Source organism: Hippocampus bargibanti, linkage group LG18, assembly GCF_051943395.1.
Source record: "Hippocampus bargibanti isolate YZ-2025 linkage group LG18, ASM5194339v1, whole genome shotgun sequence".
Lineage (NCBI taxonomy): Eukaryota > Metazoa > Chordata > Actinopteri > Syngnathiformes > Syngnathidae > Hippocampus > Hippocampus bargibanti.
This window is the reverse complement of record NC_142751.1, coordinates 14,644,594-14,669,950: the sequence shown is the minus strand read 5'-3', so window position 1 is coordinate 14,669,950 and position 25,357 is coordinate 14,644,594. Positions and strand designations below refer to the sequence as shown.

General features: G+C 41.8%; 3 protein-coding genes across 5 annotated transcripts; 2 read left to right on the top strand and 1 right to left on the bottom strand.

The window, feature by feature from the left end:
* Positions 1-103: 103 nt before the first annotated feature.
* ube2l3a (ubiquitin-conjugating enzyme E2L 3a) lies at positions 104-2,958 on the bottom strand. Of its 2 annotated transcripts, XM_089020670.1 has the most exons (5): positions 2,940-2,958; positions 2,107-2,198; positions 1,618-1,713; positions 1,355-1,541; positions 104-1,051 (listed from the first exon to the last, which is right to left on the bottom strand). In XM_089020670.1, the coding sequence occupies exons 1-5, from the start codon at positions 2,950-2,952 to the stop codon at positions 897-899; spliced, it is 543 nt and encodes a 180-aa protein (XP_088876796.1). In that variant the 5' UTR covers positions 2,953-2,958; the 3' UTR covers positions 104-896. The 2 variants fall into 2 exon arrangements, with proteins under 2 accessions (XP_088876796.1, XP_088876795.1); XM_089020669.1 differs by lacking the exon at positions 2,940-2,958 and having other exon boundaries at positions 2,107-2,392.
* On the top strand, positions 2,713-17,596 carry zfyve16 (zinc finger, FYVE domain containing 16). 2 transcript variants are annotated; one of them, XM_089020660.1, is made up of 18 exons: positions 2,713-2,904; positions 4,309-4,404; positions 5,255-6,963; positions 8,071-8,167; positions 8,667-8,843; positions 9,357-9,493; positions 10,447-10,651; positions 10,803-10,925; positions 11,201-11,356; positions 11,430-11,654; positions 12,294-12,376; positions 12,448-12,552; positions 13,238-13,388; positions 13,470-13,550; positions 14,924-15,086; positions 15,177-15,282; positions 15,343-15,519; positions 16,040-17,596. In XM_089020660.1, the coding sequence occupies exons 2-18, from the start codon at positions 4,335-4,337 to the stop codon at positions 16,196-16,198; spliced, it is 3,924 nt and encodes a 1,307-aa protein (XP_088876786.1). In that variant the 5' UTR covers positions 2,713-2,904; positions 4,309-4,334; the 3' UTR covers positions 16,199-17,596. The 2 variants fall into 2 exon arrangements, with proteins under 2 accessions (XP_088876786.1, XP_088876785.1); XM_089020659.1 differs by having other exon boundaries at positions 10,444-10,651.
* A 617-nt stretch (positions 17,597-18,213) lies between these two features.
* sec14l7 (SEC14-like lipid binding 7) lies at positions 18,214-24,512 on the top strand. The gene is made up of 12 exons (XM_089020665.1): positions 18,214-18,372; positions 19,176-19,251; positions 19,742-19,785; positions 20,741-20,803; positions 20,893-21,081; positions 21,870-21,965; positions 22,035-22,095; positions 22,167-22,250; positions 22,360-22,466; positions 22,564-22,703; positions 23,960-24,129; positions 24,284-24,512. Exons 1-12 carry the CDS (start codon positions 18,319-18,321, stop codon positions 24,367-24,369), a joined length of 1,170 nt encoding a protein of 389 aa, XP_088876791.1. The 5' UTR covers positions 18,214-18,318; the 3' UTR covers positions 24,370-24,512.
* Positions 24,513-25,357: the final 845 nt, after the last annotated feature.

The window sequence follows — 25,357 nt, the reverse complement described above, 5'->3', positions numbered from 1 at the left end:
ACACGATCGAAAAAGATCCGGATTGAGTGAAGGCCTAGCTAGCTATCTGTTAGCTATCTATTAGCTAGCTAGCTTTCTATCAGAGTTCCTTCCGGGTTGAGTGAAGGCCTAACTAGCTATCTATTAGCTAGCTAGCTTTCTATCGGAGTTACTTCCGGGTTGAGTGAAGACATGGCTAGCTATATGTTAGCTATCTATTAGCTAGCTAGCTTTCTATCCGAGTTACTTAGCTATCAGCTGTCTCTTAGCAAGCTCGCTTTCTGTCTGAGTTACTTCCGGTTTGAGTGAAGGCCTAGCTGGCTATCTATTAGCTAGCTAGCCTTCTATCAGAGTTACTTCCGGGTTGAGTGAACGCTGGTGCCATTTGGCTGGTGCCATGTGGCTGCCGCTGCTCACCCACAGAAAAACTTATCCTGTGATTGTAAAGTGACCTTGAGAGTTTTGAAAGGCGCTTATAAATGAAATGTATTATTATTATTATTATTATGATAACATCTATTTCTGGGAATGCCTGCTTCTGTACCTAAATCGCTCATTTGAGCTGTCACTCATTTGTTGCTAGATACAATTCAAATCATTTAGGCATTTACAAATTTATTTCTCACTTGATAAAAAAATGTGCGTGACACTATTAATAGTGCCAAAATGTCCAATTTAAATCACAGTCACAAGTTGCGTCACTTGTTACTTGCCATTAATTCAACGAAACTGAATTAACAGGTTACATACATATTAGAATACAATACACATATTAAGAAAGCATTGACACATTTTTTTTGTCCAAAACATCTTTCAGGACATCATTCTGGACACTCCACAGCCCGATTATCTGCCCTAAAAAAATGGCAGAAAAGGGAGATGAGAGTGGGAAGGATTTTTATGGAGTTCTGGCCAAGTCAGTCGTCGGGTCGGGTCTCCCCATGCCTCCTGGTGAACTCCTCAGCGTTTCTCATAAACTGCGCTCGGTCTTCCGTATACTCGTTAGCCAGCTCGGCCCGCAGGGGGTGCTCGGGTTGCGGCATGTTGACCAATGAGATCAGACACTGGATGACTGCGCACAAAACACATGGAGGGGTAACACCGCCATCTAGTGGACTGGCGTGGAAGTGGTAAGTACAGCGGGATCTTGCCTTTTATCGATTCATTTTGCGTTTTCGGTCATTAATAAAGCTGTGGGTGAATACGCAGTGATTCGAATCGATATTGGATTCGAAAAGCTATTTATAAATCATCATTTTCGGACAGAGCAAAATCTCTCGTGAAAGAGCGGAAAGTGTTACCAGGCCACATTTACTTTTTTCATCAAGTTTCCACTGTTTATGGTATGTGAAGTTGGTGTTGACATTGAGCTAACCTTGGGACGTTCTGGTGGTGGGTTTCCAGTTCTCTAAACTGATTATGGCCAAGCACACGTGACCCTTCTCATCCACGTTTGGATGGTAGATTTTGGTCATGAAAGTGATCCGGGGGGGCTTGAAGGGGTACTCGGACGGGAAATTAATCTCCACCCGAAACGCTCCTTTGTCGTACGGGGGGCTTTCCTTGCCAGCAACACACACAAAAATCATAAGTAGGAGGGGAAAGTTGAAACCAAGTTTTTGAGAGAAGTAGACTTACAGGTACAATGAGACCTTGCCAGAGTAAAATGTTGGATTCGTCCACTTCGATGTTGCGGAATTCTCGGAATCCTGATGTACGGATTTCCTCCAGCTCCTAAAAAGTGTGTTTGCAAAACGCGTTCAATGTTCAAATGAAACTGGAACTTCGAATCTTATGTCAGGCTTCACGAATCACTAGTTCGAAAGTAGCGCTATGGCGCTTCTATCATTCTACATTATCTCTTTTGAGTGTGGACATTCGAAGCGCCAGAAATTTAAAGGCACTGATACTGAAACTATATACATTTTCATGCCATTTTGATCTTGCTTCGTTATGCACATTAACCAGCATTACATACAACGAAGAAGTTCCATCGTAGTCTACATTCAGTGATTGAAATATATACAATTATTGCCATGATCACAGCACTTGAATGCTGTGTTCGCTAGTATACAATAATGTAGGAATTTAATTACGCGAATATAATGTATGTGTTTTTTAATGTACCTTGCATAATCTCCTTGCGGAAGTCATAATACAGAACCGTTTAAATAACCGGACTTCTCCTCCTCGCCGTCGTGCTGAAAGACCACCACTCGCTGACAGCACCGTGTGACGTGGAAAAAAAAACAAACAGAAACCACAAGGAACTTGGAAGGCTTGTCCAAAAGGGAATACAACGTCAAATTTGGCGAAATATATTTTATGACGTTTTTTTTCTTCAGTCATACAAGCATGTTGCTGTCCGGCTTTGAAGAAATTACACATATTATTTACGAAATGGAATGTTTAAAAAATGTAGCGGCAATTTCTTTGTATTACAAATGAATTGAATGTCATCAACATTAAATTGTATTATAGAAGATAATGTAATTTAAACCCGATATTGCCGTTCAGACCCTGGCATCGATGTCAGATCTCATCGATCGGTTTGTAATGTCAACTTCTCCTGGTCTGGAAGACCTTAAACGATATTTTAGTTTATGAAACCCAACACGCTAAATGTTTTACTCACACCTAACAATTTTTATATCTTCGGTCTCGGTTTTTGTGGGCTTGAAGAGGTTCAAAAGAGGCAAGCCGAACCTGAACGCACCACTCTGTCCGCTCATCAACATTTCTGTGTCCAAGATGGCCGCCCGAGCGGAAACTTCAGACTTGTAGCATCAAATCAAACTCGAGGAGAAAGAGACAAAACAACAACTCCTTCTCCTCGGCCGTCATAAACACTCCTGTGGCGAGACGAGCCGATGATGACGTTTTTCACCAGCACGACGCCAACAGAGCCATGACAAACCCCAACAGGTAAAAAAGAAACCGAGCCAGGCCCGGAAGCTAACCTGCTAGCCACATTTAGCACACAAACAGGAGCAAAGCGAATCAATAATGTTGACTTGTTCACGTTGAAAATAACAATACGGAGTCTCCGAAGGTCGTCGCATTTTTGCGAACTCGTCCCGAAGGTTTTCGGGCACAAAATTTGGACTTGCAAACTTGTGTCATAACATCACTCCTAACTTAAGACAACTGAGACTTTACATTGCACTTCAGTTGACAGCCACCCCTTTGTAAATATAAATATCCGCCTTTACGTCAGTGAAATTGAATTGAAGCAAATCTGTGTGCAAATGCTGACGGAAAACACTTCATCACAGTATATATTTACAAGAAAGAGATGCCATGCAAGTAATTTGATGTAAAATGGAAATAAAATCAAATGTTTGAAAATATTGATCGTCGATTACAGCGCCAACTGAAACACCAATAAAATCAAATAATAGTGCTCTTCAATTAATCGCTATGTAAATCACAACAGTAAACAACTGTCAATCAACTTTGCATCTTGTAGTGATTTGCTGACATGCGTATAAATTACAGTAAAACTCAAAATTTAAGGCGATATTGTGGCCTTAACAGTTTTTATAATAATAATATTAATAATAATAATGATAATAATACTAATAATACATTTCATTTATAAGTGCCTTTCAAAACTCTCAAGGACACTTTATAGTCATGGGATATTTTTTTCTGCAAGTGAGCAGCGGCAGCCACACGCACCAGCGTTCACTCAACCCGGAAGAACATGGTCATCACAAGAAAACATTTCTTTGTTTTACCCAATGACAAAGTTTACAGCAGCGGAATAATCCACATCCAAGATTTTGAAAATTAGAAAAATTATTTGCCAAATTTTAGAAAATTAGAAAAATCCCTGAAAAATGATTAGACAACATTTAGATAATTATAAAAAGGCCTGGAAAAATATTAGCCACATTTTTGAAAATTAGAAAAATCCCCGAAGAATGATTAGCCAAAATTTTGAAAATTAGAAAAATTCCTGGAAAAATATTTGCCAAAATTTTGAAAATTCGAAAAATTCCTGGAAAAATATTTGCCAAAATTTTGAAAATTAGGAAAAAAAAATACAATTGAAAATGAGAATAATCCATTCCCAGGTCCCCATAAAACATAATTGTCTACTAAATAAGCCTTAAAACTACACAAAATAGACCTTATTTTGTTTAGGGCTTTACGTCATCCCGCATGGAAATAATTGGTCACGGCGCTCACTTTTTCTTGTAACTATTTGATTTCAAAATAGAACTAAAAACCGTGCAATTTGCACTTTATTTCTGAAAAAAAGGTACAAAAAGTAAAACAAGCAACACAAATGTATCAGATATTTTTTTTTTTCTTGTTCTTCAGGCTTTCGGAGGGATTGTGAAGCCAGCATGGACATCTTCTTCAAGGCGGCTGTTTGTGACCTGGACAAAGTGCTGGATGATTTTGAGCAGAGCGCAGGTGACGTCACATTTTAAAGATGAAGAAAGTAGAGTGATGTTATAAACGTCATTTATTATGAGACTTTGGTGTGAAGTGTAGATATAATTCGCAAACTTTGCATGGAAATATATTATGGCATATGATAATAATAATACATGTAATTTACAAGCGCCTTTCAAAACTCTCAAGGTCACTTTACAGTCACAGGATAACTTTTTCTGTGGATGAGCAGCGTACCAGCGTTCAATCAACCTGGAATAACTCAAAAAGATAGAAAGCTCGCTAGCTAGCTAGCGAGCGAGATAGCTGATATGTTTACTATTGAATCAAACCTTGGTTTTCGACCATAATCCGTTCCAGAAACCTGATCGAAAACCGATTTGTTCCAAAACCGAAACATCGCCTCCCATTAAAATCAATGAAAAAAAAAAAAATCCGTTCCAGAAAACGTAAAAAATCGATGTGTTCGAAAACCAAAACAACACCCTCCATTTTACACACACATACACACCAGCTCGCATGCCTGCGCTAACACACAACTGCATGTGCACACATTCTTTGACAGTCAATGAGTGGATATATACACACACACACACACACACACACACACACACACACACACACACACACACACACACACACACACACACACAAGGTGTCCAGCTGAAGGAGATCTTTGTTTTTTTGCAGGTTGTGGTCCTCAGCACCATTCAAGAACTGAATAATAATAATAATACATTGAGCCATTCGCGCCAGCTATCAGGATAATTCCTTAGAAGTACCAAATTGTCAACCCGAGTTCTACTTTGCATGTTGTGGTATCGTTGAATTCAGCTCATGAAAACCCAAAGCTTTTTTTCCCCCGCAGAAAACAATCTTTTTAGGGGCCTTGCGGATGAATTGGACCGCAAGTCAGTTTTTCGAAAATCTCCGCCGCACAACTTCACCACCCCGGCCTCCCCCGAGTCATCCGACGTGGCCTCCAACCCGCCCGTCCTCAATTCTCTCCGCTATGACGTCGCCAGCAGCAGCAACTCTGCCGATCAAGACGGAGACTCCAAAATACGGCCTTTGACCGGCGTGGACCTTCTCTCCTCTGTAGATCAGGGCGCCGCTCAAAGCTCGGCGCCTCCTTGCCCCGACGGGGCCCTGAAACCCGTGTGCGACTTGGTCAACGACACCGGCTCGGCGATCCTGGTCCGAGCCGACAGCCACGATGCCTTCAGTGAACCGGACGCCGCCGAGAAGCAGTTGGAGAAAAACGAGGATCAGCGGCTACTTTTGGACTTTAGCAACCTAGCTCTGGGTGATCCAGATGTACCCAGTCAGAACTCAACGTCACACCAGCAACTGGCGGAATCCTCTTTTAGTCTCCTGGATATCATTCTTCCTGCATTTCCTGTGGAAGACTCGCAAAATGAAGCGCAGGATGAAAGCGAGGCCCAAGACGAAGGCTACGAGGAGGAGACTCAAGAAGATGAAGCGTCCTCGGAACCGCCTAACCAGGATCACCAGCGCCCTCCGGACCGGAGTGCTCAAGCCTCGAGCGCCTCCGTCGACTTTGTCGAGCCATCAGGGCAAACCGAAGAAGAGTCTGTCAAAGATTCTGACGCTGAATCTTCTGTGGGAAGTCCTCAGTTCTCGGAACCTGAAGAGCCACATGAACTTGAGGAGACAGAGGCTGATTCTCTGTCACCTTTGGGCAATTCTTACCCCGAGGAACACCTCGACGTCGCATCCCAGCAGCAATGCCTTTTAGGACCTATTGGCCTCGTCCCTCCGGCGGAACCTCAACACTCCGAACCCAGTCCGGTGGATCCTCTGGAGTTTGGCTTCGAATATCTCCCCGAGAGCGATCAGGGCGAGTTGCTAGTCACGGATGAGGAGCTGGATGCTTTCCTGCAGGCCCACGCCGAGGCGGAGCAGGCCGGAGGCATCGCCTGCTGCAGCGGCTCGGAAAACGGGGTCTCGGTGAACAGGGATCCGGAGCTGTTGCTTGCTAACGAAGAGTTGAGGAGCTCCAGAAGGGTTCTTGAAGGCCTCGCTTCTCCGGAAAGTGACAGGAATTTGTCATCGCTCTGTCAGGAAGAGTCCTCTAGAGGGAGCCGTTCCTCCACCAGCGACTCTTTAACCTCTGAGCAGCCGGTGATGTCCTACGGAGGTGCAAGACCTAAGCAGCTGTTTCTCCCCACTGCCCAAAATCTCCAATCAGCCGAGGAGGATGACGAGCTTCCTACTTGTTCTTCGAAACTAGAGGAGGAGGACGACGACGAGAGTCCACACGCAAGCCTCTCCTTCCTCCAGCATTCCCTCAGCGGTCCGGGCTACGCGTCGACGGAGCCCCCGGAATACACTGAGGGTTACGACGAACTCTCCCAGCCGCCACCTTACCCCGGCAAGCCTTCCGACGCGGAGGGTTGCGCTCAGGCTAATAGTAGGAAGACGGACAGCTTGGAGGAGGAGCTGGGAAACCAGCAGCCCGCCTGGGTGCCCGACTCGGAAGCGCCTAACTGCATGAACTGCTCGCAAAAGTTCACCTTCACCAAGAGACGCCATCATTGCCGGGCATGCGGGAAAGTACGTATGCCGAAACTCGGGCCGGTAATCGCTTTGCTCAAAATACAGTCCGTCCATTTGGGAGAGAGAATCGGGGAGTCAGAGTGAGAGTCGGGGAGCCAGAGAGAAAGAGTCAGAGAGTCAGAGTCAGATAGAGAAAGTTAGAAAGTGACAGTCCCGGAGTCAGACTATAGAGTCAGGGAGTCAGCGAGAGATAGAGAAAGAGTCAGAGCGTTAGAGTTAGACTCAGATGGTGAGAGATAGAATCAGAAAGTGAGTGAGTCAGACAATGAGAGTCAAGGATTCAGAGTTAGAGTCAGACTGAGACAGTGAGAGTCACAGTAGAAAGTCAGGCAGTCAGTGAGAGAGAAAAGAGTCAGAGTTTGAGAATCGGAGTGTCAGAGTCAGATAATGACAGTCCGAGAGAGAGTCAGAAAGTGAGAGCAGAGAGAGTAGAGAGTCGTGGATGGAGAGACAAAGACTCAGAGTGTGAGAGTCAGATCGTAGGTGTCAGACAGAGAGTCAGAGATGGGGAGAGAGAGAGAGTCAGAAGTGAGTCACAGAGAGATTCAGAAAGTGAAAGAGTCAGACAGTGAGAGAGTCATAGATTGGAGTCAGAAAGCGAGAGTCAAAAATAGACAGACAAACTAAGAGGCAGTCAGAATCAAAGAGTCAGTTAGTCAGAGGAAAAAAAGAGTCAGAGAGAGAGCGAGTCAAGAGTCAGAGAGTCAGGAAGTGAGAGAGAGAGAGTCAGATGACAAACAAAAAAGGGGTTTTGTTGTGGCACGCAAACATCCATCTTGTAATGGAATCAAACCATGAACCCCTTTGCTGTGAGGCGTACGTGCTAACCAGTTGTGCAAATGCGCACCAAAAAAAAAAACAATCTGATGTATCCTTTTCCCCGGTTGTTTGTTTTGGAACGAGAGCTTATTTTAGCCTCCGTTGTCAAACAGACCAGAGGATCAATCACAGCAGAGGTCATGAGAAAGCACTTCAACCCCCCCGAGCTCCACTTAAGTCCCGATTAAAGAGCATTAAAGGGACCGTTTGGGATGCGCTATTGTTTCTGAGCGCACTTTTGCCTGCCACTCATCGTCTTTGGTGTTGCTTGGCTCGCGTCGGCAGGTGTACTGCGCGGCGTGCTGTAGCAGGAAGTGCAAACTCCAATACTTGGACAAGGAGGCTCGGGTGTGCGTCATCTGCTTTGACTCCTTGCGAAGAGGTAAGCAAAATCATTTTTTTTTTTTAACCCCGAAAGCTGTTGCAAGGCGCGTCGGCATATTTCGTTGCGGCCTGCTAGCGCGTTGCGGTGCCAGGCGGAGAATTGACATTTTTAAAATAAGGTCTGGAGGTCATGGTCGTAAGTACGGGTGGTTGCAAGTCGAGCTGGTCGTAAGTCGTATATTACCTGTGTATGCTCTATAAAGATATGTACATGTACAACTGGAGAGAATACTTACTACATATGTTACTACAAAAAACGTTCGTATGTACTGTTGTTTGTAACTCGAATGGTCGTAAGTAGGGGAGCATCTATAATTTTAAAATGCTTATTTTGGCCAATTTTTTTGACCGGCTTTAATTTTGACACAAAACATCCAAATGACCTCATCATGAAAATTTATTTCTCCTCAGCATTTTGACGAATATCGCTAAGAACCGATGAGCGATGAATTCATCATCGTTGTTGTTGTTGGTTGTTGTTGGTTGGTTGGTTGCAGCCCAAGCGCTGGAGCGAATGATGAGCCCCATGGGTCCAAGTCCCAACCCCAACGTGCCATCCGAGTATTGCAGCACCATCCCGCCCCTGCAGCAAGCCCGGGCCGCCGGGACCCTCAACTCGCCACCGCCTACCGTCATGGTCCCCGTGTCGGTGCTCAAACACCCGAGCAGCGATGGTACGTAGCACAAATTCCCAGCGGACAAACCAGCCCATTTCCAACCGAGCTCGGGCGCCATCTTGTGCATTTTCTGGGCGCTACATTGGAGTCCAGACGGCTCGAATTGATACGGAAGGACTTCTTTAATCGATGGCAAACATTTATGCTTTCCTCTTCAGAACTATTTGAATCTTATTCATAACTGGATGAGTAACAAGAAAGCATCTTTTCCGAATTTGAACTATCTGAAGCCATTGTTTTGATTCTGGAGCAAGGCAAGACGTCTTGGCGTGACGTCACCAACAAGGGGGCGGGACCTTCTGAAACTGGCCATTTCCGGTTTCATTTTGAAGTCGTTTTTGGGCACTTTAAGTCATTTTTATTGGTGTTTTGCATTTGACTAAAAAATATCAGCCCACGTGTTTTTGGGTATTTTAGATGCTATAAAACGTTTTTCTGATGTCAGCTCGGAAACAAAAAAATGGTGTTGTTTGTCCTTTAAATGTAATTTTTTTGATGTCACGGTTGTAGGCTGCCCTCGCGAGCACAAGCGGGTTTGGTTCGCCGACGGCATCCTCCCCAACGGGGAAGTGGCCGATACCAGCAAGCTGTCATTGCCCGCCTGCCGGAGCTCGCAGGAGTTCGTCAGTACGCCGGAGGAAATAACGGTAAGTCACTGCCGTTCCCAAATTTATTCTGAAATTCAAAACATGATGTAGAGAGCCATTCACAAATGTTTATTTTTATTTTTTTTCATGCTTGGGTGCTGATAAACCGCTGGTCATGGCCTCTGGAAATAATTATAATAATAATAATACATTTCATTTCTAAGCGCCTTTCAAAAGGCACAGGATAGGTTTTTCTGTCGGTGAGCAGCGGCAGCCACATGCGCCAGCGTTCACTCAACCCGGAAGTAACTCAAATAGATAGCAAGCTTGCAAATAGCTAATAGCTAATACCTAGCGAATAGACAATAATACACTTCATTTATAAGTGCTTTCAAAACTCTCAAGCACACTTAGATAGCTAATAGCTAGCAAATAGCTAATAACTAGGAAATAGATAGCTAATACCTTGCGAATCGATAGCTCGTGTAAGAAACCTTAGATTCCTAAATTACATGGGTCTGCAGTTATCTGAGCTTGAAAGGTGGGCGGCGGTACAAAATGCAATACATTATTTGATTTATATAGCGCTTTAACAACAGCTTAAATTGTTTTTTTCACAAGGGGGCAGCATTTGCCTTTTTTCCATGTTAGCGCTTCGTTCCAGCTTCAGCTAAAGCGCTATATAAACCAATATGTATTGTATTGCATTGTATTGTGGACAGCTGCCCCCATTTCAAGCTCAGATAACTCCAGACCCATATAACTTAGGAATTAACTTTTTTGTGATGAAAGAAGAGAGTCTAAGGTTTCTAAACGCTGCATTGAAAGTTTATGTCGTCCTAAAACTCAATAGTCTGTGGGTCCTGGAATTTGAGTGACAGTGACAAAAACCCTGGCACCGGAGTGAACACAATTTTGCACATCTGGCAGTGAAAGAGTTAATAGACCAAATCTCGCAAAGTGCGCCGCCTCTGCCGACGATCCAACAAGTCCTTCCTGTGTTTTATCAGCAGGGCGTCGCAAATTTGGATGGTGAACCCGGCGCTCCATCGGGTCCCGGGGTTCCGGAGGGGGTCCCGTTGCCCCCGTGCGGCCCCTGGCAATACGGCCTGCTGGCGGGTTTGGGTTCTGCGGTGAGGAACGCCTCCAGTCTGCTGCCCGACTCCGAAGACCAACTTCCGCCTCTTCTCATCATCACCGGGGAGGACTCGGCAGGAGGTCTGTCTGTCTTTCTGCCTGTCTGTCCCTCTGCCCGTCTCTCCATCTTACTGTCTGTCCCTTTGTGGTGTCCCTCCAGATCATTTTAATGTAAGAATTTGGGTGTTTTGAATTTTTAGGTTTAGGTGTCACCTCTGCGTTTGCTTTGCAGACATGCTGGTGGAGGAAAGCCCCGCCCCTTGCCAAATTAAACTCCTTTTGGAAGAAGGGGGTCCTCGCCCTTTGACCTTTGTGCTCAACGCCAACCTTCTGGTCAATGTCAAGATAGTCACATGTGAGTTGCTAATTGACTCAAAATGGCACCGCTCAATTATTATGATTATTATGATTATTCCTAAGATATATGGGCCTGGAGTTATCTGAGCTTGAAATGGGGGCGGCTGTACAAACGGCAAATGCTCTGATGTTTTGAAAGGCGCTTGAAAATGAAATGTATTATTATTATTATTATTATTATTATTATTATTATTATTATTATTATTATTATTATTATTATATTTTATTATTGTTTTTTTTAATGATGATTATTATGGTTGTTTTTGGGGTCAGACGGCGGGCGTCAATGCTGGTGTTTCGGCTCCAACGGACTTGCGGCTCTGGGCCAGAGAGAACTGGTCTTCCTCCTGGAGTGCGTCCCAGAAGACAGAACCCTCCCCAGAGACATTTTCACACTGTGCCTCAACATCCAGCAGGACGCCCAAAGAGGCAGGTGACCCTCGCCCGACCTTTTCCGCCGCCCGTCCGACCGCCTCCCGTGCTCACGTCGTTACTCTGACAGGCAAATTTGTGGACGACCTGGACAACGTGACCTTCACCAGCAGCTTCTTGGGGAGCAAAGATCACGGCGGGATGGTTTTTTTCTCTCCCACCTGTCAACCGCTGGAGGGTCTCAGTCTCCCCTCGCAACCGTTCCTCTTCGGCCTTCTCATCCAAAAGCTTGAGGTCCCTTGGGCAAAGGTGTTCCCACTCAGGCTGCTTCTACGACTCGGGTCCGAGTACAATGGTGCGTAGATGCCATTTGATGGCCATTAAAGGACAACCGACACCTCCGGACAGGTTACGTCCACAATTTGTAAAATCACTTGAAATGACTTCGACTGAGCGCTTTTGACAAAGATTCCACCGCATATAGCTAGATTTTGTGTTTTAAGACTCACGCTGAATATTCAGGAAGTCTTGTTTTTGAGTTGATGACGATTCCTGAAGTGATGTCACGTTTGACGGCTCGAATTGATATGGGAGGACTCCTTTAATCGATTGCAAACATTTATGCTTTCCTCTTCGGAACTATTTGAATCATATTCATAACTGAATGAGTAACAAGAAAGCATCTTCTCCATATCTGAAGCCATTGTTTTGATTCTCGAGCAAGGCAAGACGTCTTGGCGTGACGTCACCAACAAGGGGGCGGGATCTTCTGAAACTGGCCATTTCCGGTTTCATTTTGAAGTCGTTTTTGGACACTTTAAGTCATTTTTATTGGTATTTTTCATTTGACTAAAAATATCTGCCTGCGCGTTTCTGGTATTTTAGATGAAAAATGGTGTCGGTTGTCCTTTAAAAAAAAAAAAAATCTAAAAATAATTGAATAATCGTCCTGAGCTAATCGTGATTCCGTTTTCGGACCTCTGTGCCTTTACAGTGTACCCCACCACCCCCGTGAGTGTACGTTTTCGGGAATCTGTGTATCGGGAGACGGGACACACCATCATGAACTTACTGGCTGTGAGTTCCTCAAAGGCAAACGGCAATGCAAATTGTTCGTTTTGATGACGGCGACTCTCCTTCCTACGCAGGATCTCAGGAACTACCAGTACAGCCTGCCATCCGTTGAGGGTCTGAGGATCCACATGGAGATGGGTCACAGCTACATTGACATCCCTAAAAGTAGCTACAGTGAGGTGAGGGCCACACGATGCACCATTCCTGATGTTGTGTGTGACTTAGCATCCTAGCGCCAGTATGCTAAGTCCACCATCGCTACATGTGGCTAAGGGTGTTTCTGTGTTGTCTAACCAACGGTCTCGGGCAATAGAAGAGGTTGAAAAACTGTTGATTTGGATTAACGAAAAGCAGCTAGCGGGGGACATTGTGAGTGAGGGTATTATCGCCGAGAAAGCATGGCAACTTCACTCAGATATCATCAAGAGGCCACTACATCAACGACCATCACAATGGTCAATAAAACAACATTATTATATAGTACAGTATATTTGTTTAATTACAATATGATAGCACATTTATTTTACATGAAATAAGGTATATTTTGTCTAGGTTTAAGCTTATTTAGTCAAAAATTATGTTTTATAGGGACCTGGAAACGGATTATTCTCATTTTTAATGGTTTCCTATACAATAGCACATTTATTATACATAAAATAAGGTATATTTTACGTAGTTTTAAGGCTTATTTAGTTGAAAATTATGTTTTATAGGGACCTGGAAACGGATCATTCTCATTTTTCATGGTTTCCTATAGGAAATGAATGTTTGGAAGACACACTTTTCGCCTTACACACACTTTCTGGGAACCAATTGAGTTCGTAAGCTGAGTTATCACTGTATTATTATTTTTATTTTCCTCAGATGCAAAGAGTGCTGAGCAACGCCAACGAGCACGTGATCAGCATCGGCGCCAATTTGAGTCTGCAGGCAGACTCCCACCTGGTATGCTTCCAGAACGAGGACGGCGGCTACCAGACGCAAGCTAGCAGCATGCCCGGCAAGACGCGAACAGGTGGATGTCATCGGCGCTCCAGCATTTCTGTGCGAGGCGGGGGGCCGCTGGTGATTGAAACTTCCTTGTTTCTTGTTGCAGTGACGGGCGCCAGTTTTGTGGTTTTCAACGGGGCCCTGAAAGCCTCGTCGGGGTTCATTGCCAAGTCCAGCATTGTGGAAGGTAAACAAACGCGTGTGTTAACTTGCTCACTAACAAAGCATCTTGGAGCATTTTTTAATGATCCTATTTACAGTCTATTGAATATAGAATAACAATGAAAAAAAAATATTTTTTTTTAAATAATCAACGGAATTTTGCTCAAAACCAGCGAAATTGCATCATGATTATTCCGTTATTCTTTATTCCATGTTTTTGTGCACTACTTTTTAACAAACAATAAATGCAATATAATTTTAGGACACACTAAATAGATAGATAGATAGATAGATAGATAGATAGATAGATAGATAGATAGATAGATAGATAGATAGATAGATAGATAGATAGATAGATAGATAGAAAAATCTATAAATACATATGTGAAATAAATAAATCCATAAACACATGAATAAATAAATAAACACATATACAAATAGATACATAATTACATAACTCGATAAATAAAATGAATCAATGAATACACAAATAGATCCATAAATACATAAATACACAAATAGATACACAAAGACACAAATAGATACATAAATTGATTAATAAATGAACACATGAACACATAAACAAATGAATAAATAAATGAAAACACAGATGAATAAATAAATCTATAATCACATAAATTAACAAATGAATACAGAAATGAATGAATACACCAATAGAAACTAAATACATAAATAGATAAATAAATAGATCAATAAATAAATTCATAAATGCATAAATAAATAAATGAATACTCAAGTACGTACATACATAAATAGATACATAAATTGATAAATAAGTAGATGAATAAATAAATCCATAAACACAGAAATAAACAAATGAATAAATAAATACACAAATAGAAACATAAATAAATAAATAAGTTGATAAATAGAGGAACAAATAAATCCATAAACAAACGAATAAATAAATTAATATAATAAAATTAATAGATCGATAAATAAAACAGGTATGTTTTTGTCGCCCTCCGGTGGTAGGATAACTAATAACAGTCCTGTATTGCCTATTTTAATGTTGAATCCCACATTTTAAACACAATGATCAGGTAGGTTCTTTTAATCTGCCTAAAATGGCTGCCTGAATTTTATCATGTTTTTTCAAACAATTCACGTACACACAAGTTCGGAATGTACAACTTTAAAAGTATGTGCGGTGATTTTTTTCTATGATTCACTGCCTACTTTAATACTGTGCTCATCTGTTCTTCATTAATTTTTAACAATTAATTGACATATTTAATCCAAACCGGGCCAGCTGCAGTGAGGCTCCAAGAAAATAGCGATTCGGTTCCAGTCAACTGTTTGATTAATCAAAAGGTCCAGAGCAGAAATTAATTGTAATTGTTTTTTTTTAATATGTATATTTTTTTATATATTTAGACGGTCTCATGGTACAGATGCCTCCAGAGACCATGGACGCCTTGCGTACGGCCCTGCGCGAACAAAACGATTTCAACATCGCCTGCGGAAAGACGGACGAGGCAGACGTCCGGGAAAACGTCACGGTGCGCTGGGTTGACTGGACCTCAGCGGTCAACGCCGGGTAATAACACAACCTCCGCGTCACGCTTTTCAATTCCCCGATACATTCGGGAATGGCAGCCACTGAGTTCATGATGAACTTCCCGGCCAGAATGACGAGCGGCGTCGACGGGCGAAGTCTGGACGGCGCGCTCAGCACGAGGACGCAGCAGGACGACGGGTTTGAAAGGGACGGGCGTGTCATCAGGTGTTCGGAGGTAACCCCGCCGCTATTTGATTGTCCAAAAGTTGAAATTTGACGGCGATCTCCTCGCAAGGTCTTCTACCGGATGACGTCTGGCGAACGCAACCTGGCGTCGGTTCTCCCGGCGTGTGGCGTTTTCCAGAAAGAAATCGCCGCGGCCGCCTGCGGGGCTTTGACGCGCCATCTTGCCAACCTCGCCGCCAACGCCATCAACTCGTTTAGCCTTCGCGTGTCCACGCATGAAGATATGGTAGCGCACGTTTTTTTATTTTTATTTATATTGTCCTCTTGTCTGTCTGTCAGAGATATTCCGTCGGACACTGGACGAAGGCTCAAACACAGGAAGATTGTCTTATACTGCCGGCAGGAGACGTAGCCATTCATGACAGACGCCTGAATTCTGCAGCCCTCTGCCAAGCTATTTATTGAGAGTATATGCAAATTAACGTGATACATGAGTAAAACATAGTTTTCTTGATTAGAATACCACGTCCTGGACGTCCTGAGCGCGAAACATTGTCTCTTCCATGAACTGATAAATTTGTAAGGTGGCTAATGAGCTCTTCCTGCGAAGGACTTTCAAGTCGTAAATTGCTTCGGTGATAAAGAAGTTTGACTGTGGGCCTATTGTTCGGTTTTCCAGATGAGCGTGAAACTTTTAAATAGGATAACTTCTTATTCTGTCTAATCTCCATCACTGTCCACGAATCAGTTTTTTGTGTTTGTGTGTGTCCACTGTAATCAATGGCGTGTTTTGGCTTGCATCGCAGGTAGAGTACCAAGCGGGTTGGGACGGTCGCACCCTCCCTCAGCGCTACACCAACGAACTGGACAGCGCCCTGATCCCCGTCATCCACGGAGGCGGCACGGTGGTCCCGCCGCCCGCCGTGGAGATGGAGTTGCTTTTCTTCATCACGCACGCCATCTAGACGCGGGTACGCCAGGATCACGGACGAATGGCTAGCGGCGCCAGGAGACGACGACGGGTAGTCGGAACGCTTTGAGGGGGGGACTGGCGACGGTGAGCCGCAAGTAAACAACCAAACACTCCACGGCGATTGGCCGAATGGAAGCTTGAGGAGGCGAGCGGACGGTGCCGTTGACTCCGTTTTGCTGTCGGCAAAGTTGCAAAAGCAAATCTGGAGGATAGAAAAGACTCAAAACGTGAATATGATAGGTGAGATTTGATTGGGTGTGTGAGTGTAAGTGTTCTTGTTTCTCTGTGGTTGTGGGGACACAAACCTGTTTACACGGTCACATCCTGGGGACCGGGGTGGTCCTCGTCGGCGGTGATTTGAAACGTGGTCCCCAGGAAGCATGAAAACGCGGATGTGTGTGTTCTCGTTTCCATATGGCTGTGGGGACACAAATCCAGGGTGGTCCTCGTAAGTGATGAAAACGTGAAAGTGTGTGTCTGTCTGTCGCCATCTCAAAGACCAATAACTTACTCTGAGTTGAAATACGAGGACACTACGTTCAGGGCTTAGCTTAGCAGCACAGCAGCTTGTCGAATAATGGCCAAAAATAAAAAATAAAAATAAATATATATATATATATATATGTAAAATCGGCAACTCAATTTGATCACGTTAATATTTTGAAACGTGAAAGCAACAAACATGTAGACAAAGTGTTGACGCGGATATTTTTTTAGGGGGTGGAGCTACCTGACCTGTATTTGTGACTGAGAAAGTCAACCAGTCTGTTTAGTTGGGACGAAAGTAGTGCTTTGGGACCATTTTGTGGTATCCTAGTGAGGAGAAATGTCGCAGTTTCATTTTTCAGGATGTAGCTTTGCTTTTCCGCCATTTTGTGGCGTTGATAAGCCCTTTTTTTGTGGCAGTCGATTTCGGGTTTTTGCTCAAAAATGAATTAATTGTTTTCAAAGTTAAAGTTAATGGCGTTGACGATAAGAAGAAACAAGGAGACATCTTGTATGACAAATCACAACCAGTGCCACAAGATGGCAGCAAAACACTACTTTTGATCCAAGGAAGCCCAATTTAACAGTATTAAAACTGTACTAAGTGGATTTGAAAACACACAAATTCTGACCTTTTAGTCGTTTTCGGTGAAGAAACCACCTAATATGTCATATTTTTGTCACATTTGGACATCTCACAACCTTCCTCCGTGTGCTAACAGCTTTAAACGGGAGCTTTAAAATCATAAGAATGGAAGGGTTCAAAGGTCACACCAGCATTCCCAATCTCGGCAAGACTGAACCGATTGGGACCCGAACCGGACCTCTGGGGGATCCCTCGCACTTACTGCACTGTAGTGAGGCCAAAGTTTGAAGTCTTTGTTGAATAAATATGCAAAAGAGACATTTTATGTTTTTGTTTTGTAATATGGAATATTGAAAAAAAAATACAAACAGAATTGAGATAATTTTAATAATTTTTTGGGGGTGTGGGGGGATAAAATCACATTTTTGGTTCTCGGGCCGTTTGCTGATTCAACTTGAATTTTAATAATAATATCATAATTTCATTTCTAAGCGCCTTTCAAAACTCTCAATGTCACTTTCCAGTCACAGGATCAGTTTTTTTTTTTTTTTGTGGGTGAGCAGCGGCAGCCACATGCGCCAGCGTTCACTCAACACGGAAGTAACTCAAATAGATAGAAAGCTAGCTAGCTAATAAACAGCTAATAGCCAGTTAGCTAGCTAGACAGCTCATAGATAGCGAGCCAGCTAACGAGCTAGATAGCCAGCTAGCTAGCTAGATGTTTTTTTTTAGGACTTTTGTAATAATAATTAACGACAAATGTATTCAAATGTACCCACTTTTGAAAATGTATACTTTAGGAAGGTGAATTTAGCAAAACAAATTTCACGTAATTTAAATTTGCAAAAATAGCACCCACAAAAAAATCTGAAACATTAGCTTGATGTATTTATTATTATTTTTTTAATGATGTCTTTACGAAAGTGTGTATGTGGAGGGCGTGTCTTCTGTCCACCCCGCCCCCTTCTTTCCCCCAACGGTCTGTAGCCTCTGCCCCAGCGTTCATCCTTCAGTCCCGGTTTGGAAGTTTTGGTGGCAACATGAGTGGCCGTGTCGGAGAATTGAGCGCCAAGCAAGCGGATTCACTGACGCAGGTGAAGTGAAACACGCACCAATTACAATTACTTTGCTTGGTTGTATATTTGTTGTCCATATGTGCTCCCCCCCCCGTCCCGAAAAAATGGTTTCCTCCCATGTTTACTCTTGTTACCTGCTTGACTTGACTTGTCAATTTGTGATTTTTTTTTTGTTCTTCCAAAACTTTCATTTGTTATTATTGTCAAATCCGTCTTTTTTTTTCTTTCTTCAGCCGTCCGATACTTTGCCCTTTTTATTTTTATGGCCTTATGATTTCATCTGTTATAAAAGCACTTCATAAATGGAGTTGAGAGGATGGAAACAATTTTATTTTTTTAACTCATTCACTGCCAGACACGTGCAAAAATGTGTCCACTCCAGTGCCAGGGTTGTTGTCATTTTCACTCAAATTCCAGGACCTACAGAATATTGAGGTTTAGGACGACATAAATATTCAGTACAGTGTTAGAAACCTTAGACTTTCTTCTTTCATCAGAAAAAAAGTTAATTCCTAAGTTATCTGGTTATGAAGTTATCTGAGATTGAAATGGGGGCGGCTGTAAAAAATACAACACATACATTGATTCATATCACGCTTTAACAACAGCTGAAGCTGGAACAAAGCGATAACGTGGAAAAAACGCCACCTTGTGGGGGGAAAAAAAAACATTGCCAGAGGTCATGCCCAGCGCTTTATCGGCACCCAAACATGAAGAAAAACAAAAAAATGGGGAATGGCGCTCTGCGACATATTTGGAATTTGTGAATGAGTTAACTTTCTTTTTCCTTTCTTCAAGTCTTTTATTTAATGTGCTTACAGTTTCGTGATAGAATCGGGGACATCCTTCCGGAACTTCCGGCCCAACATGACCATTACCTGCTACGCTGGCTGCGAGGTCAGTCACAGTTGCGTATACACACACAAACACACACACACACACACACACACACGTGCTCGGACTTTGAGTAGTGATAAGTAAGATAAGAAGGGCATAGATTGAAGATCAGCAAGATGATCACACGCCTTGTTGGATTACACCCGATCTGCATTTTCCGGGTGAGTGTCAAAACATCAAACGGACGTGTGTATGCTAATTTGATTTCTTGTGCAGTTTTCTACACACAAGTTGTTTTTTTTTCCTCTTTGTTAGCGTGTCACGCCGCCTCCCACCACCTCCTCCTCCCGCAAAGAGCAAACAAGCGTGCGCAAATAAAGCGACTTTTGTCGAACTTGACATCGCGGCCACTTGATGAATTATTCTTAATGGTTCGATATTTCCACAAAATGGAGGATGAAAGTTCAAGTGGTTGAAGCCATTTTTTTATTGACTTATTTACAGTACGTGTATCATTGTTATGAAATATTCTTGTTGTTCTTAATTCCAGCAAGAAACTTCAGTGTGCCCAAAGCTGAAGTGATGATCAGGAAGGTCAGTTGAATAATACTTTTTTTGCCCTTTGTCCTGATTATTATTATTATTATTATTATTATTATTATTATTATTATTATTATTATTATTATTATTATTATTATTATTGTATTATTCTATTCTATATATTATTATTACTCTTACTATATTTTTTATATTATAATATATTATTCAATGTGTTACATGTATTATTATATTTTAATATATTATTTTATTGTATTATTATATTATTCAATGTATTGTTATTATTATTGTAATATTTTATTATATTATAATTATATTATTAAATGTATGATTATCATTATTTTAGTAATAGTATTTTAGTATACTATTATAATACGATATTATATTATTCTATATCATTATTCTATTTAATTGTAGTATTATTATTCTTATATTTTATTATTATACTATTATTATTATTATTATCATTGTTGTTATATTTTATTATTATATTATATTACTATATTATATTATATTTTAACTGTTTATTATTTTATCATTAGATTACTGTTATATTATGTTATGTTATTCTATTATTCCATGTATTATGTATATTATAATATTCTATTCAATTTATTATTATATTTTAATTTATTATATTATTGTAATATTTTTTGTTATATTACTATATTATATTGTAATTCTGTTATTAAATTTATTATCATTATTGTTATTTTAGTATTTTATTATAGTATTACATTACTACGTATATTGTAATACGATATATTATATTCTATTATATCATTCTATTTCATTGTATTATTATTGTTATATTTTATTATTATACAATACTATTATATCATTACATATGATTATTGTTGTTAAATTTTATTATTATTATGATTATGATTATTATTATTATTATTATTATTATTATTATTATTATTATTATTATTATTATTATTATTATATTCTGTATATGTAACCTGATTTTGTGTGTGTGTGTGGCTAGCATGTGGAATTCCGCAAAAACATGAAAGCAGACAGCATCATTTCTGACTGGACTCCACCCGAGGTTTGCAACGGCGTCACCGCTGCCATTACATCATCATCATCATCATCATCATCATCATCATCAACCGCATTTCCATGACGCCCACGCAGGTGATCACCCGCTATGTGTCGGGCGGCATGTGCGGCCACGACAAGGAGGGCAACCCCATCTGGTACGACGTGTTGGGTCCGCTGGACCCCAAAGGGCTCCTGATGTCGGCCAGCAAGCAGGATTTCCTGAAGACCAAGATGAGGAACATGGAAATGCTACAGAGGGAATGTCTAAAGCAATCGGAAAAGGTTCGCCACCATATCATCATCATCATCATCATCATCATCATCATAATAATAATTTCTAAGCGCCTGTCAAAACTCTCAAGGTCACTTTACAGTCACGGGATACGTTTTTCTTTGGGTGAGCAGCGGCATACACACGCGCCAGCGTTCACTCAATCAGGAAGTAACTCAAATAGATAGAAATCGAGCTAGATAGCTAATAGATGGCTAGCTAGCTAAATATATAGCTATTCAGCAAATACCCAGCTATCTAGCTAATAGATTGCCAGCCAGCAAGATAGCTAATCTATAGTAAATAGATTGCAAATTGTTACCTACCAAGGTAGCTAGCCAGATATATAGCTAGCCAACTTGCAAGATAGCTAATATATAGCAAATAGATTGCAAATAGATAGCTAATACATAGCAAATAGATTGCAAATAGGTAGCTACCTAGGTAGCTAGCCAGCCTGCTAGTTAACTAATAGATAGCCAGCCAGATAGCTAATATATCGCAAATAGCTAGCTACCTAGGTAGCTAGCTAGCCAGCCAGAAAGATAGCTAGTAGATAGCAAATGGCTAGCTACCTAGGTAGCCAGTCAGATAGCTAGCCAGCCAGCTAGTTAGCTGATAGAAAGCCAGCCAGATAGCTAATAGGTAGCAAATGGATATCAAATAGATAGCTGGCTAGGTAGCTAATCAGATAAGCAGCTCGCTAGCTGGACAGATAAATAGCTAGCTAGATAAATAAAAAGAAGTGAAGCTATCTCTTTTCTTTGCTTCTTTCCCGTGACTTTTCTTTTTCTTTCAGTTGGGTGTCAACGTAGAATCAATCACACTGATCTACGACTGCGACGGTCTGGGCTTTAAGCACCTGTGGAAGCCCGCCATCGAGACATACGGCGAGGTCGGTCATCCGTTGTTTTATTTTTTTTTTTTGCCGCAATGTCTCACCTGTTTTTGTGTGCGTGTGCAGATCCTCACCATGTTTGAGGAAAACTATCCCGAGGGGCTTAAGCGGGTCTTTCTCATCAAAGGTAGATTTTAGTAGCATATTGAGCTCAGAATTTGCTCGAATGAATGCTCAACCATTTTTTATGCTTTACAGCTCCCAAACTATTCCCCATTGCTTACAATTTGATCAAGCACTTCCTGTCTGAGGAGACCCGACGCAAACTCATCATTGTCGGAGGTCAGACATTCTTTGGGGATTTTCTAAGCATCCTATTCCCATTCCACGCAGCATAACAGCTCGATGCTGCTTCACCGTGTTTGCATCGCGCTCTTAATTGTGAGAACAGGCAACTGGCAGGAAGTACTTCAGAAACACGTCGACGCCGAGCAGCTTCCGGTTGTCTACGGAGGAACTCGAACCGACCCGGATGGAGATCCTCGTTGCAGAACTATGGTGAGCCTTACGGTCGCGCCGATATGAATACAATACAATACAAATTGATTCGTATAGCACTTTTTAACGACAGCTGAATGATGATGATAATCCGTAGATCAACTACGGCGGCACGGTGCCACGGTCGTACTACATCCAGGACTCCATCAAGGTCCAGTACGACACCAGCGTGACCATTAGCCGCGGCGCCATCTTGCAGCTGGACTACCACGTCAGCGCCCCTTGCAGTCTTCTCAGGTACAGTTTCTTCTCAGCAATTAAACTCCAATGGAGTCATGATATAATATGCCAATAAACTCTTGTATTAATGCTGTTTGTTTTTACTCCCAAAAATATATTTAAGGAAAAGAAGAAGCTATCTAGATAGCTAGCTGTCTAGCTAGCTATCTATTAGCCATCTATTAGCTAACTAGCTTTCTATCAATTTCAGCTACTATCTGTTGGTTATATAACTGTATAGCTATCTATTAGCTAGCTAGCTTTCTATCAATTTGAGCTATTTCCTGTTAGTTTTATAGCTGTATAGCTATCTATTAGCTACGGTGACTGTAAAGTGTCCTTGAGAGTTTTGAAAAGCGCTTAGAAATTAAATGTATTATTATTAATATTTTTTGTTTATTATTTAATTATTATTATTATTTTTATTATTTATTATTTTTTTTATTTTATTTTATTATACTTGAGTGAACACTGGCGCGTGTGGCTGCCGCTGCTCACCCGCAGGAAAAACTTATCCTGTGACTATAAAGTGACCTTGAGAGTTTTGAAAGGCACTTATAAATGAAATGTGTTATTTATTATTATATGATAAGACAGGGGGGGGGGGGTTCTGGGCGGATCTGAGAAATATGCACAGCCAATCCACATGGCTGTAAATTATGGGATATCGGGTTGTCATTGGGTGACGTCAGCCATGTACAAAACCTACAACTCCTTCGGCATTTTTTTTTATTAATGTTTTTTTTTTCCTTAAAAAAGTGAACCGCGGTTTAGTGAGGGATAACTGTACTACCAAAAGTGATGCTTTGCTGCCATCTTGTGGCCCAAACTGGTAATTTCAAACCTTCCATAATAATAATTAACAAAATAAATAACAATTTATTTCTAAGCGCCTTTCAAAACTCTCAAGGTCACTTTACAGTCACAGGAGGCTCGGGCTAGCTGGCTAGCCATTAGCTGTCTAGCTGACTGGCTGTTCGCTAGCTATCCATTGGCTAGCTGGCTAGCTATTAGCTATTTATTAGCTATCCATTAGCTAGCTGGCTAGCTATTAGCTGGCTGGCTGGCTACCTGGCTATCTATTCGCTAGTTATTAGCTATCCAGGCTAGCTATTAGCTGATTGGCTGTTTGCTGGCAGGAGCTTAGCGATTTTTTTTTTTTTTACAAATACCCCTAACGTACTTTTTAGCACAAAAAGAACACAAGATGCCACCGACGCACTACTTTTATTTTCAACCGCAAAGTATTTCTGTAAATTACACGGCGCACGCAGGTGGCAGTTTACCAGCGACGGCGCCGACATCGGCTTTGCGGTGTACCGACGCACGGCGCCGAGTGATCAACAGAAGATGGCGGCCATGTTGCAGGTGGTCCCCAGCCAGCGTTACAACGCGCACCTGGTGCCCGAGGACAATATGATCACCTGTTCCGAACCGGGAGTGTGTGAGTGTACCATACATGCGTTATTTACGTCTAATGTGCACGTTTTTAGCGTTTTATATATATATATATATTATTGTGTTAGCATACACCTCACCCTTAGCATTACACGTTAATAGTTGTGATTAAATGCTACGTCTGTTTTGTCTACGTGCAGATGTTTTGTGTTTCGACAACAGCTACAGCCTGCTGCAGTCCAAGCGGGTCAGCTACACGGTGGAGGTGCTTCCTCCGTCGCCGTGACGACGACCCTACCGTAAGGGGGCCACGCAGAACTTTTGACTTTGATTGTAACGCAAAATTTGTCAACGACTACAAACGACATCAAAAATAATAAATGGAAAGAAAGATAAAAGTATCTAAACATTATTTTTTTTCCTTCTTAAATGAATTAGCTATCTAGCTAGCTAGCAAGCTATCTATTAGCGATGTCCTTGAGAGTTTTGAACGGCGCTTATAAATACAATGTTTTATTATTAGTAGCTTTCTATTAGCTAGGTAGCTTGCTTTCTATCTTCTTGAGTTACTTCCAGGTTGAGTGAACGCTGGTGCGAGTGGCTGCCACTGCTCACCCACAGAAAAACTATATTAAGCTAGCTCTCCGGCTGACTATTAGTTATTTATTGGCTATAGCTAATCTCACTATCTAGCTAGCTATCTAGCTGGCTACCTTAGTACATATCTATTTGAAATGTATTTGCTAACTAGCTATCTAGCTGGCTACCTAACTAGCTATCAATTTGCTATCTATATGCTATCTATCTCGCTCGCTATCAATTAGTTATCCATTAGCCAGCTACCTAACTTTCTATCTGAGTTATTCTTGGTTTATTGAACGCTGGCGCGTGTGGTTACCACTGCTCACCCACAGAAAAAAACGTATCCTGTGACTGTAAAGTGACCTTGAGTTTTGAATGGCGCTTAGAAATGAAATGTATTATTATTATTATTATTATTACAGTACTGTTGCAATAAAAATGTACTCCCCACCAGGGTAGTGATGGAATGATCAAAACGAGCCACAAGAGGGCGCTAGCGACCAGGCTACACTCATGACGTGATTATGTAAAAGCTGACTGGCGCAAACGCGCCAATTCAAGAGTCAAATCTATGTGTGACGTAATGATCGTCTTGTCAACTGACAAACATTTTGAACAGAACGTACACTTCGTTTTTTTACGGGGGGGGGGGGTTAATGTTACATAATAACCGTAGAATTTCTTGGCAAAGG

Coding starts and splice junctions, on each gene's coding strand:
- ube2l3a (XM_089020669.1), bottom strand. CDS start 2,367: ATGTGTAATTTCTTCAAAGCCGGACAGCAACATGCTTGTATGACTGAA. Junction 1,714..2,106: donor CCGCAAGGAGATTATGCAAG/GTACATTAAAAA, acceptor CACACTTTTTAG/GAGCTGGAGGAAATCCGTAC. Junction 1,542..1,617: donor GGCAAGGTCTCATTGTACCT/GTAAGTCTACTT, acceptor GTTGCTGGCAAG/GAAAGCCCCCCGTACGACAA.
- zfyve16 (XM_089020659.1), top strand. CDS start 4,335: ATGGACATCTTCTTCAAGGCGGCTGTTTGTGACCTGGACAAAGTGCTG. Junction 8,168..8,666: donor CTTTGACTCCTTGCGAAGAG/GTAAGCAAAATC, acceptor GGTTGGTTGCAG/CCCAAGCGCTGGAGCGAATG. Junction 13,551..14,923: donor CAAGTCCAGCATTGTGGAAG/GTAAACAAACGC, acceptor TTATATATTTAG/ACGGTCTCATGGTACAGATG.
- sec14l7 (XM_089020665.1), top strand. CDS start 18,319: ATGAGTGGCCGTGTCGGAGAATTGAGCGCCAAGCAAGCGGATTCACTG. Junction 18,373..19,175: donor AAGCGGATTCACTGACGCAG/GTGAAGTGAAAC, acceptor ATGTGCTTACAG/TTTCGTGATAGAATCGGGGA. Junction 24,130..24,283: donor CTGTTCCGAACCGGGAGTGT/GTGAGTGTACCA, acceptor GTCTACGTGCAG/ATGTTTTGTGTTTCGACAAC.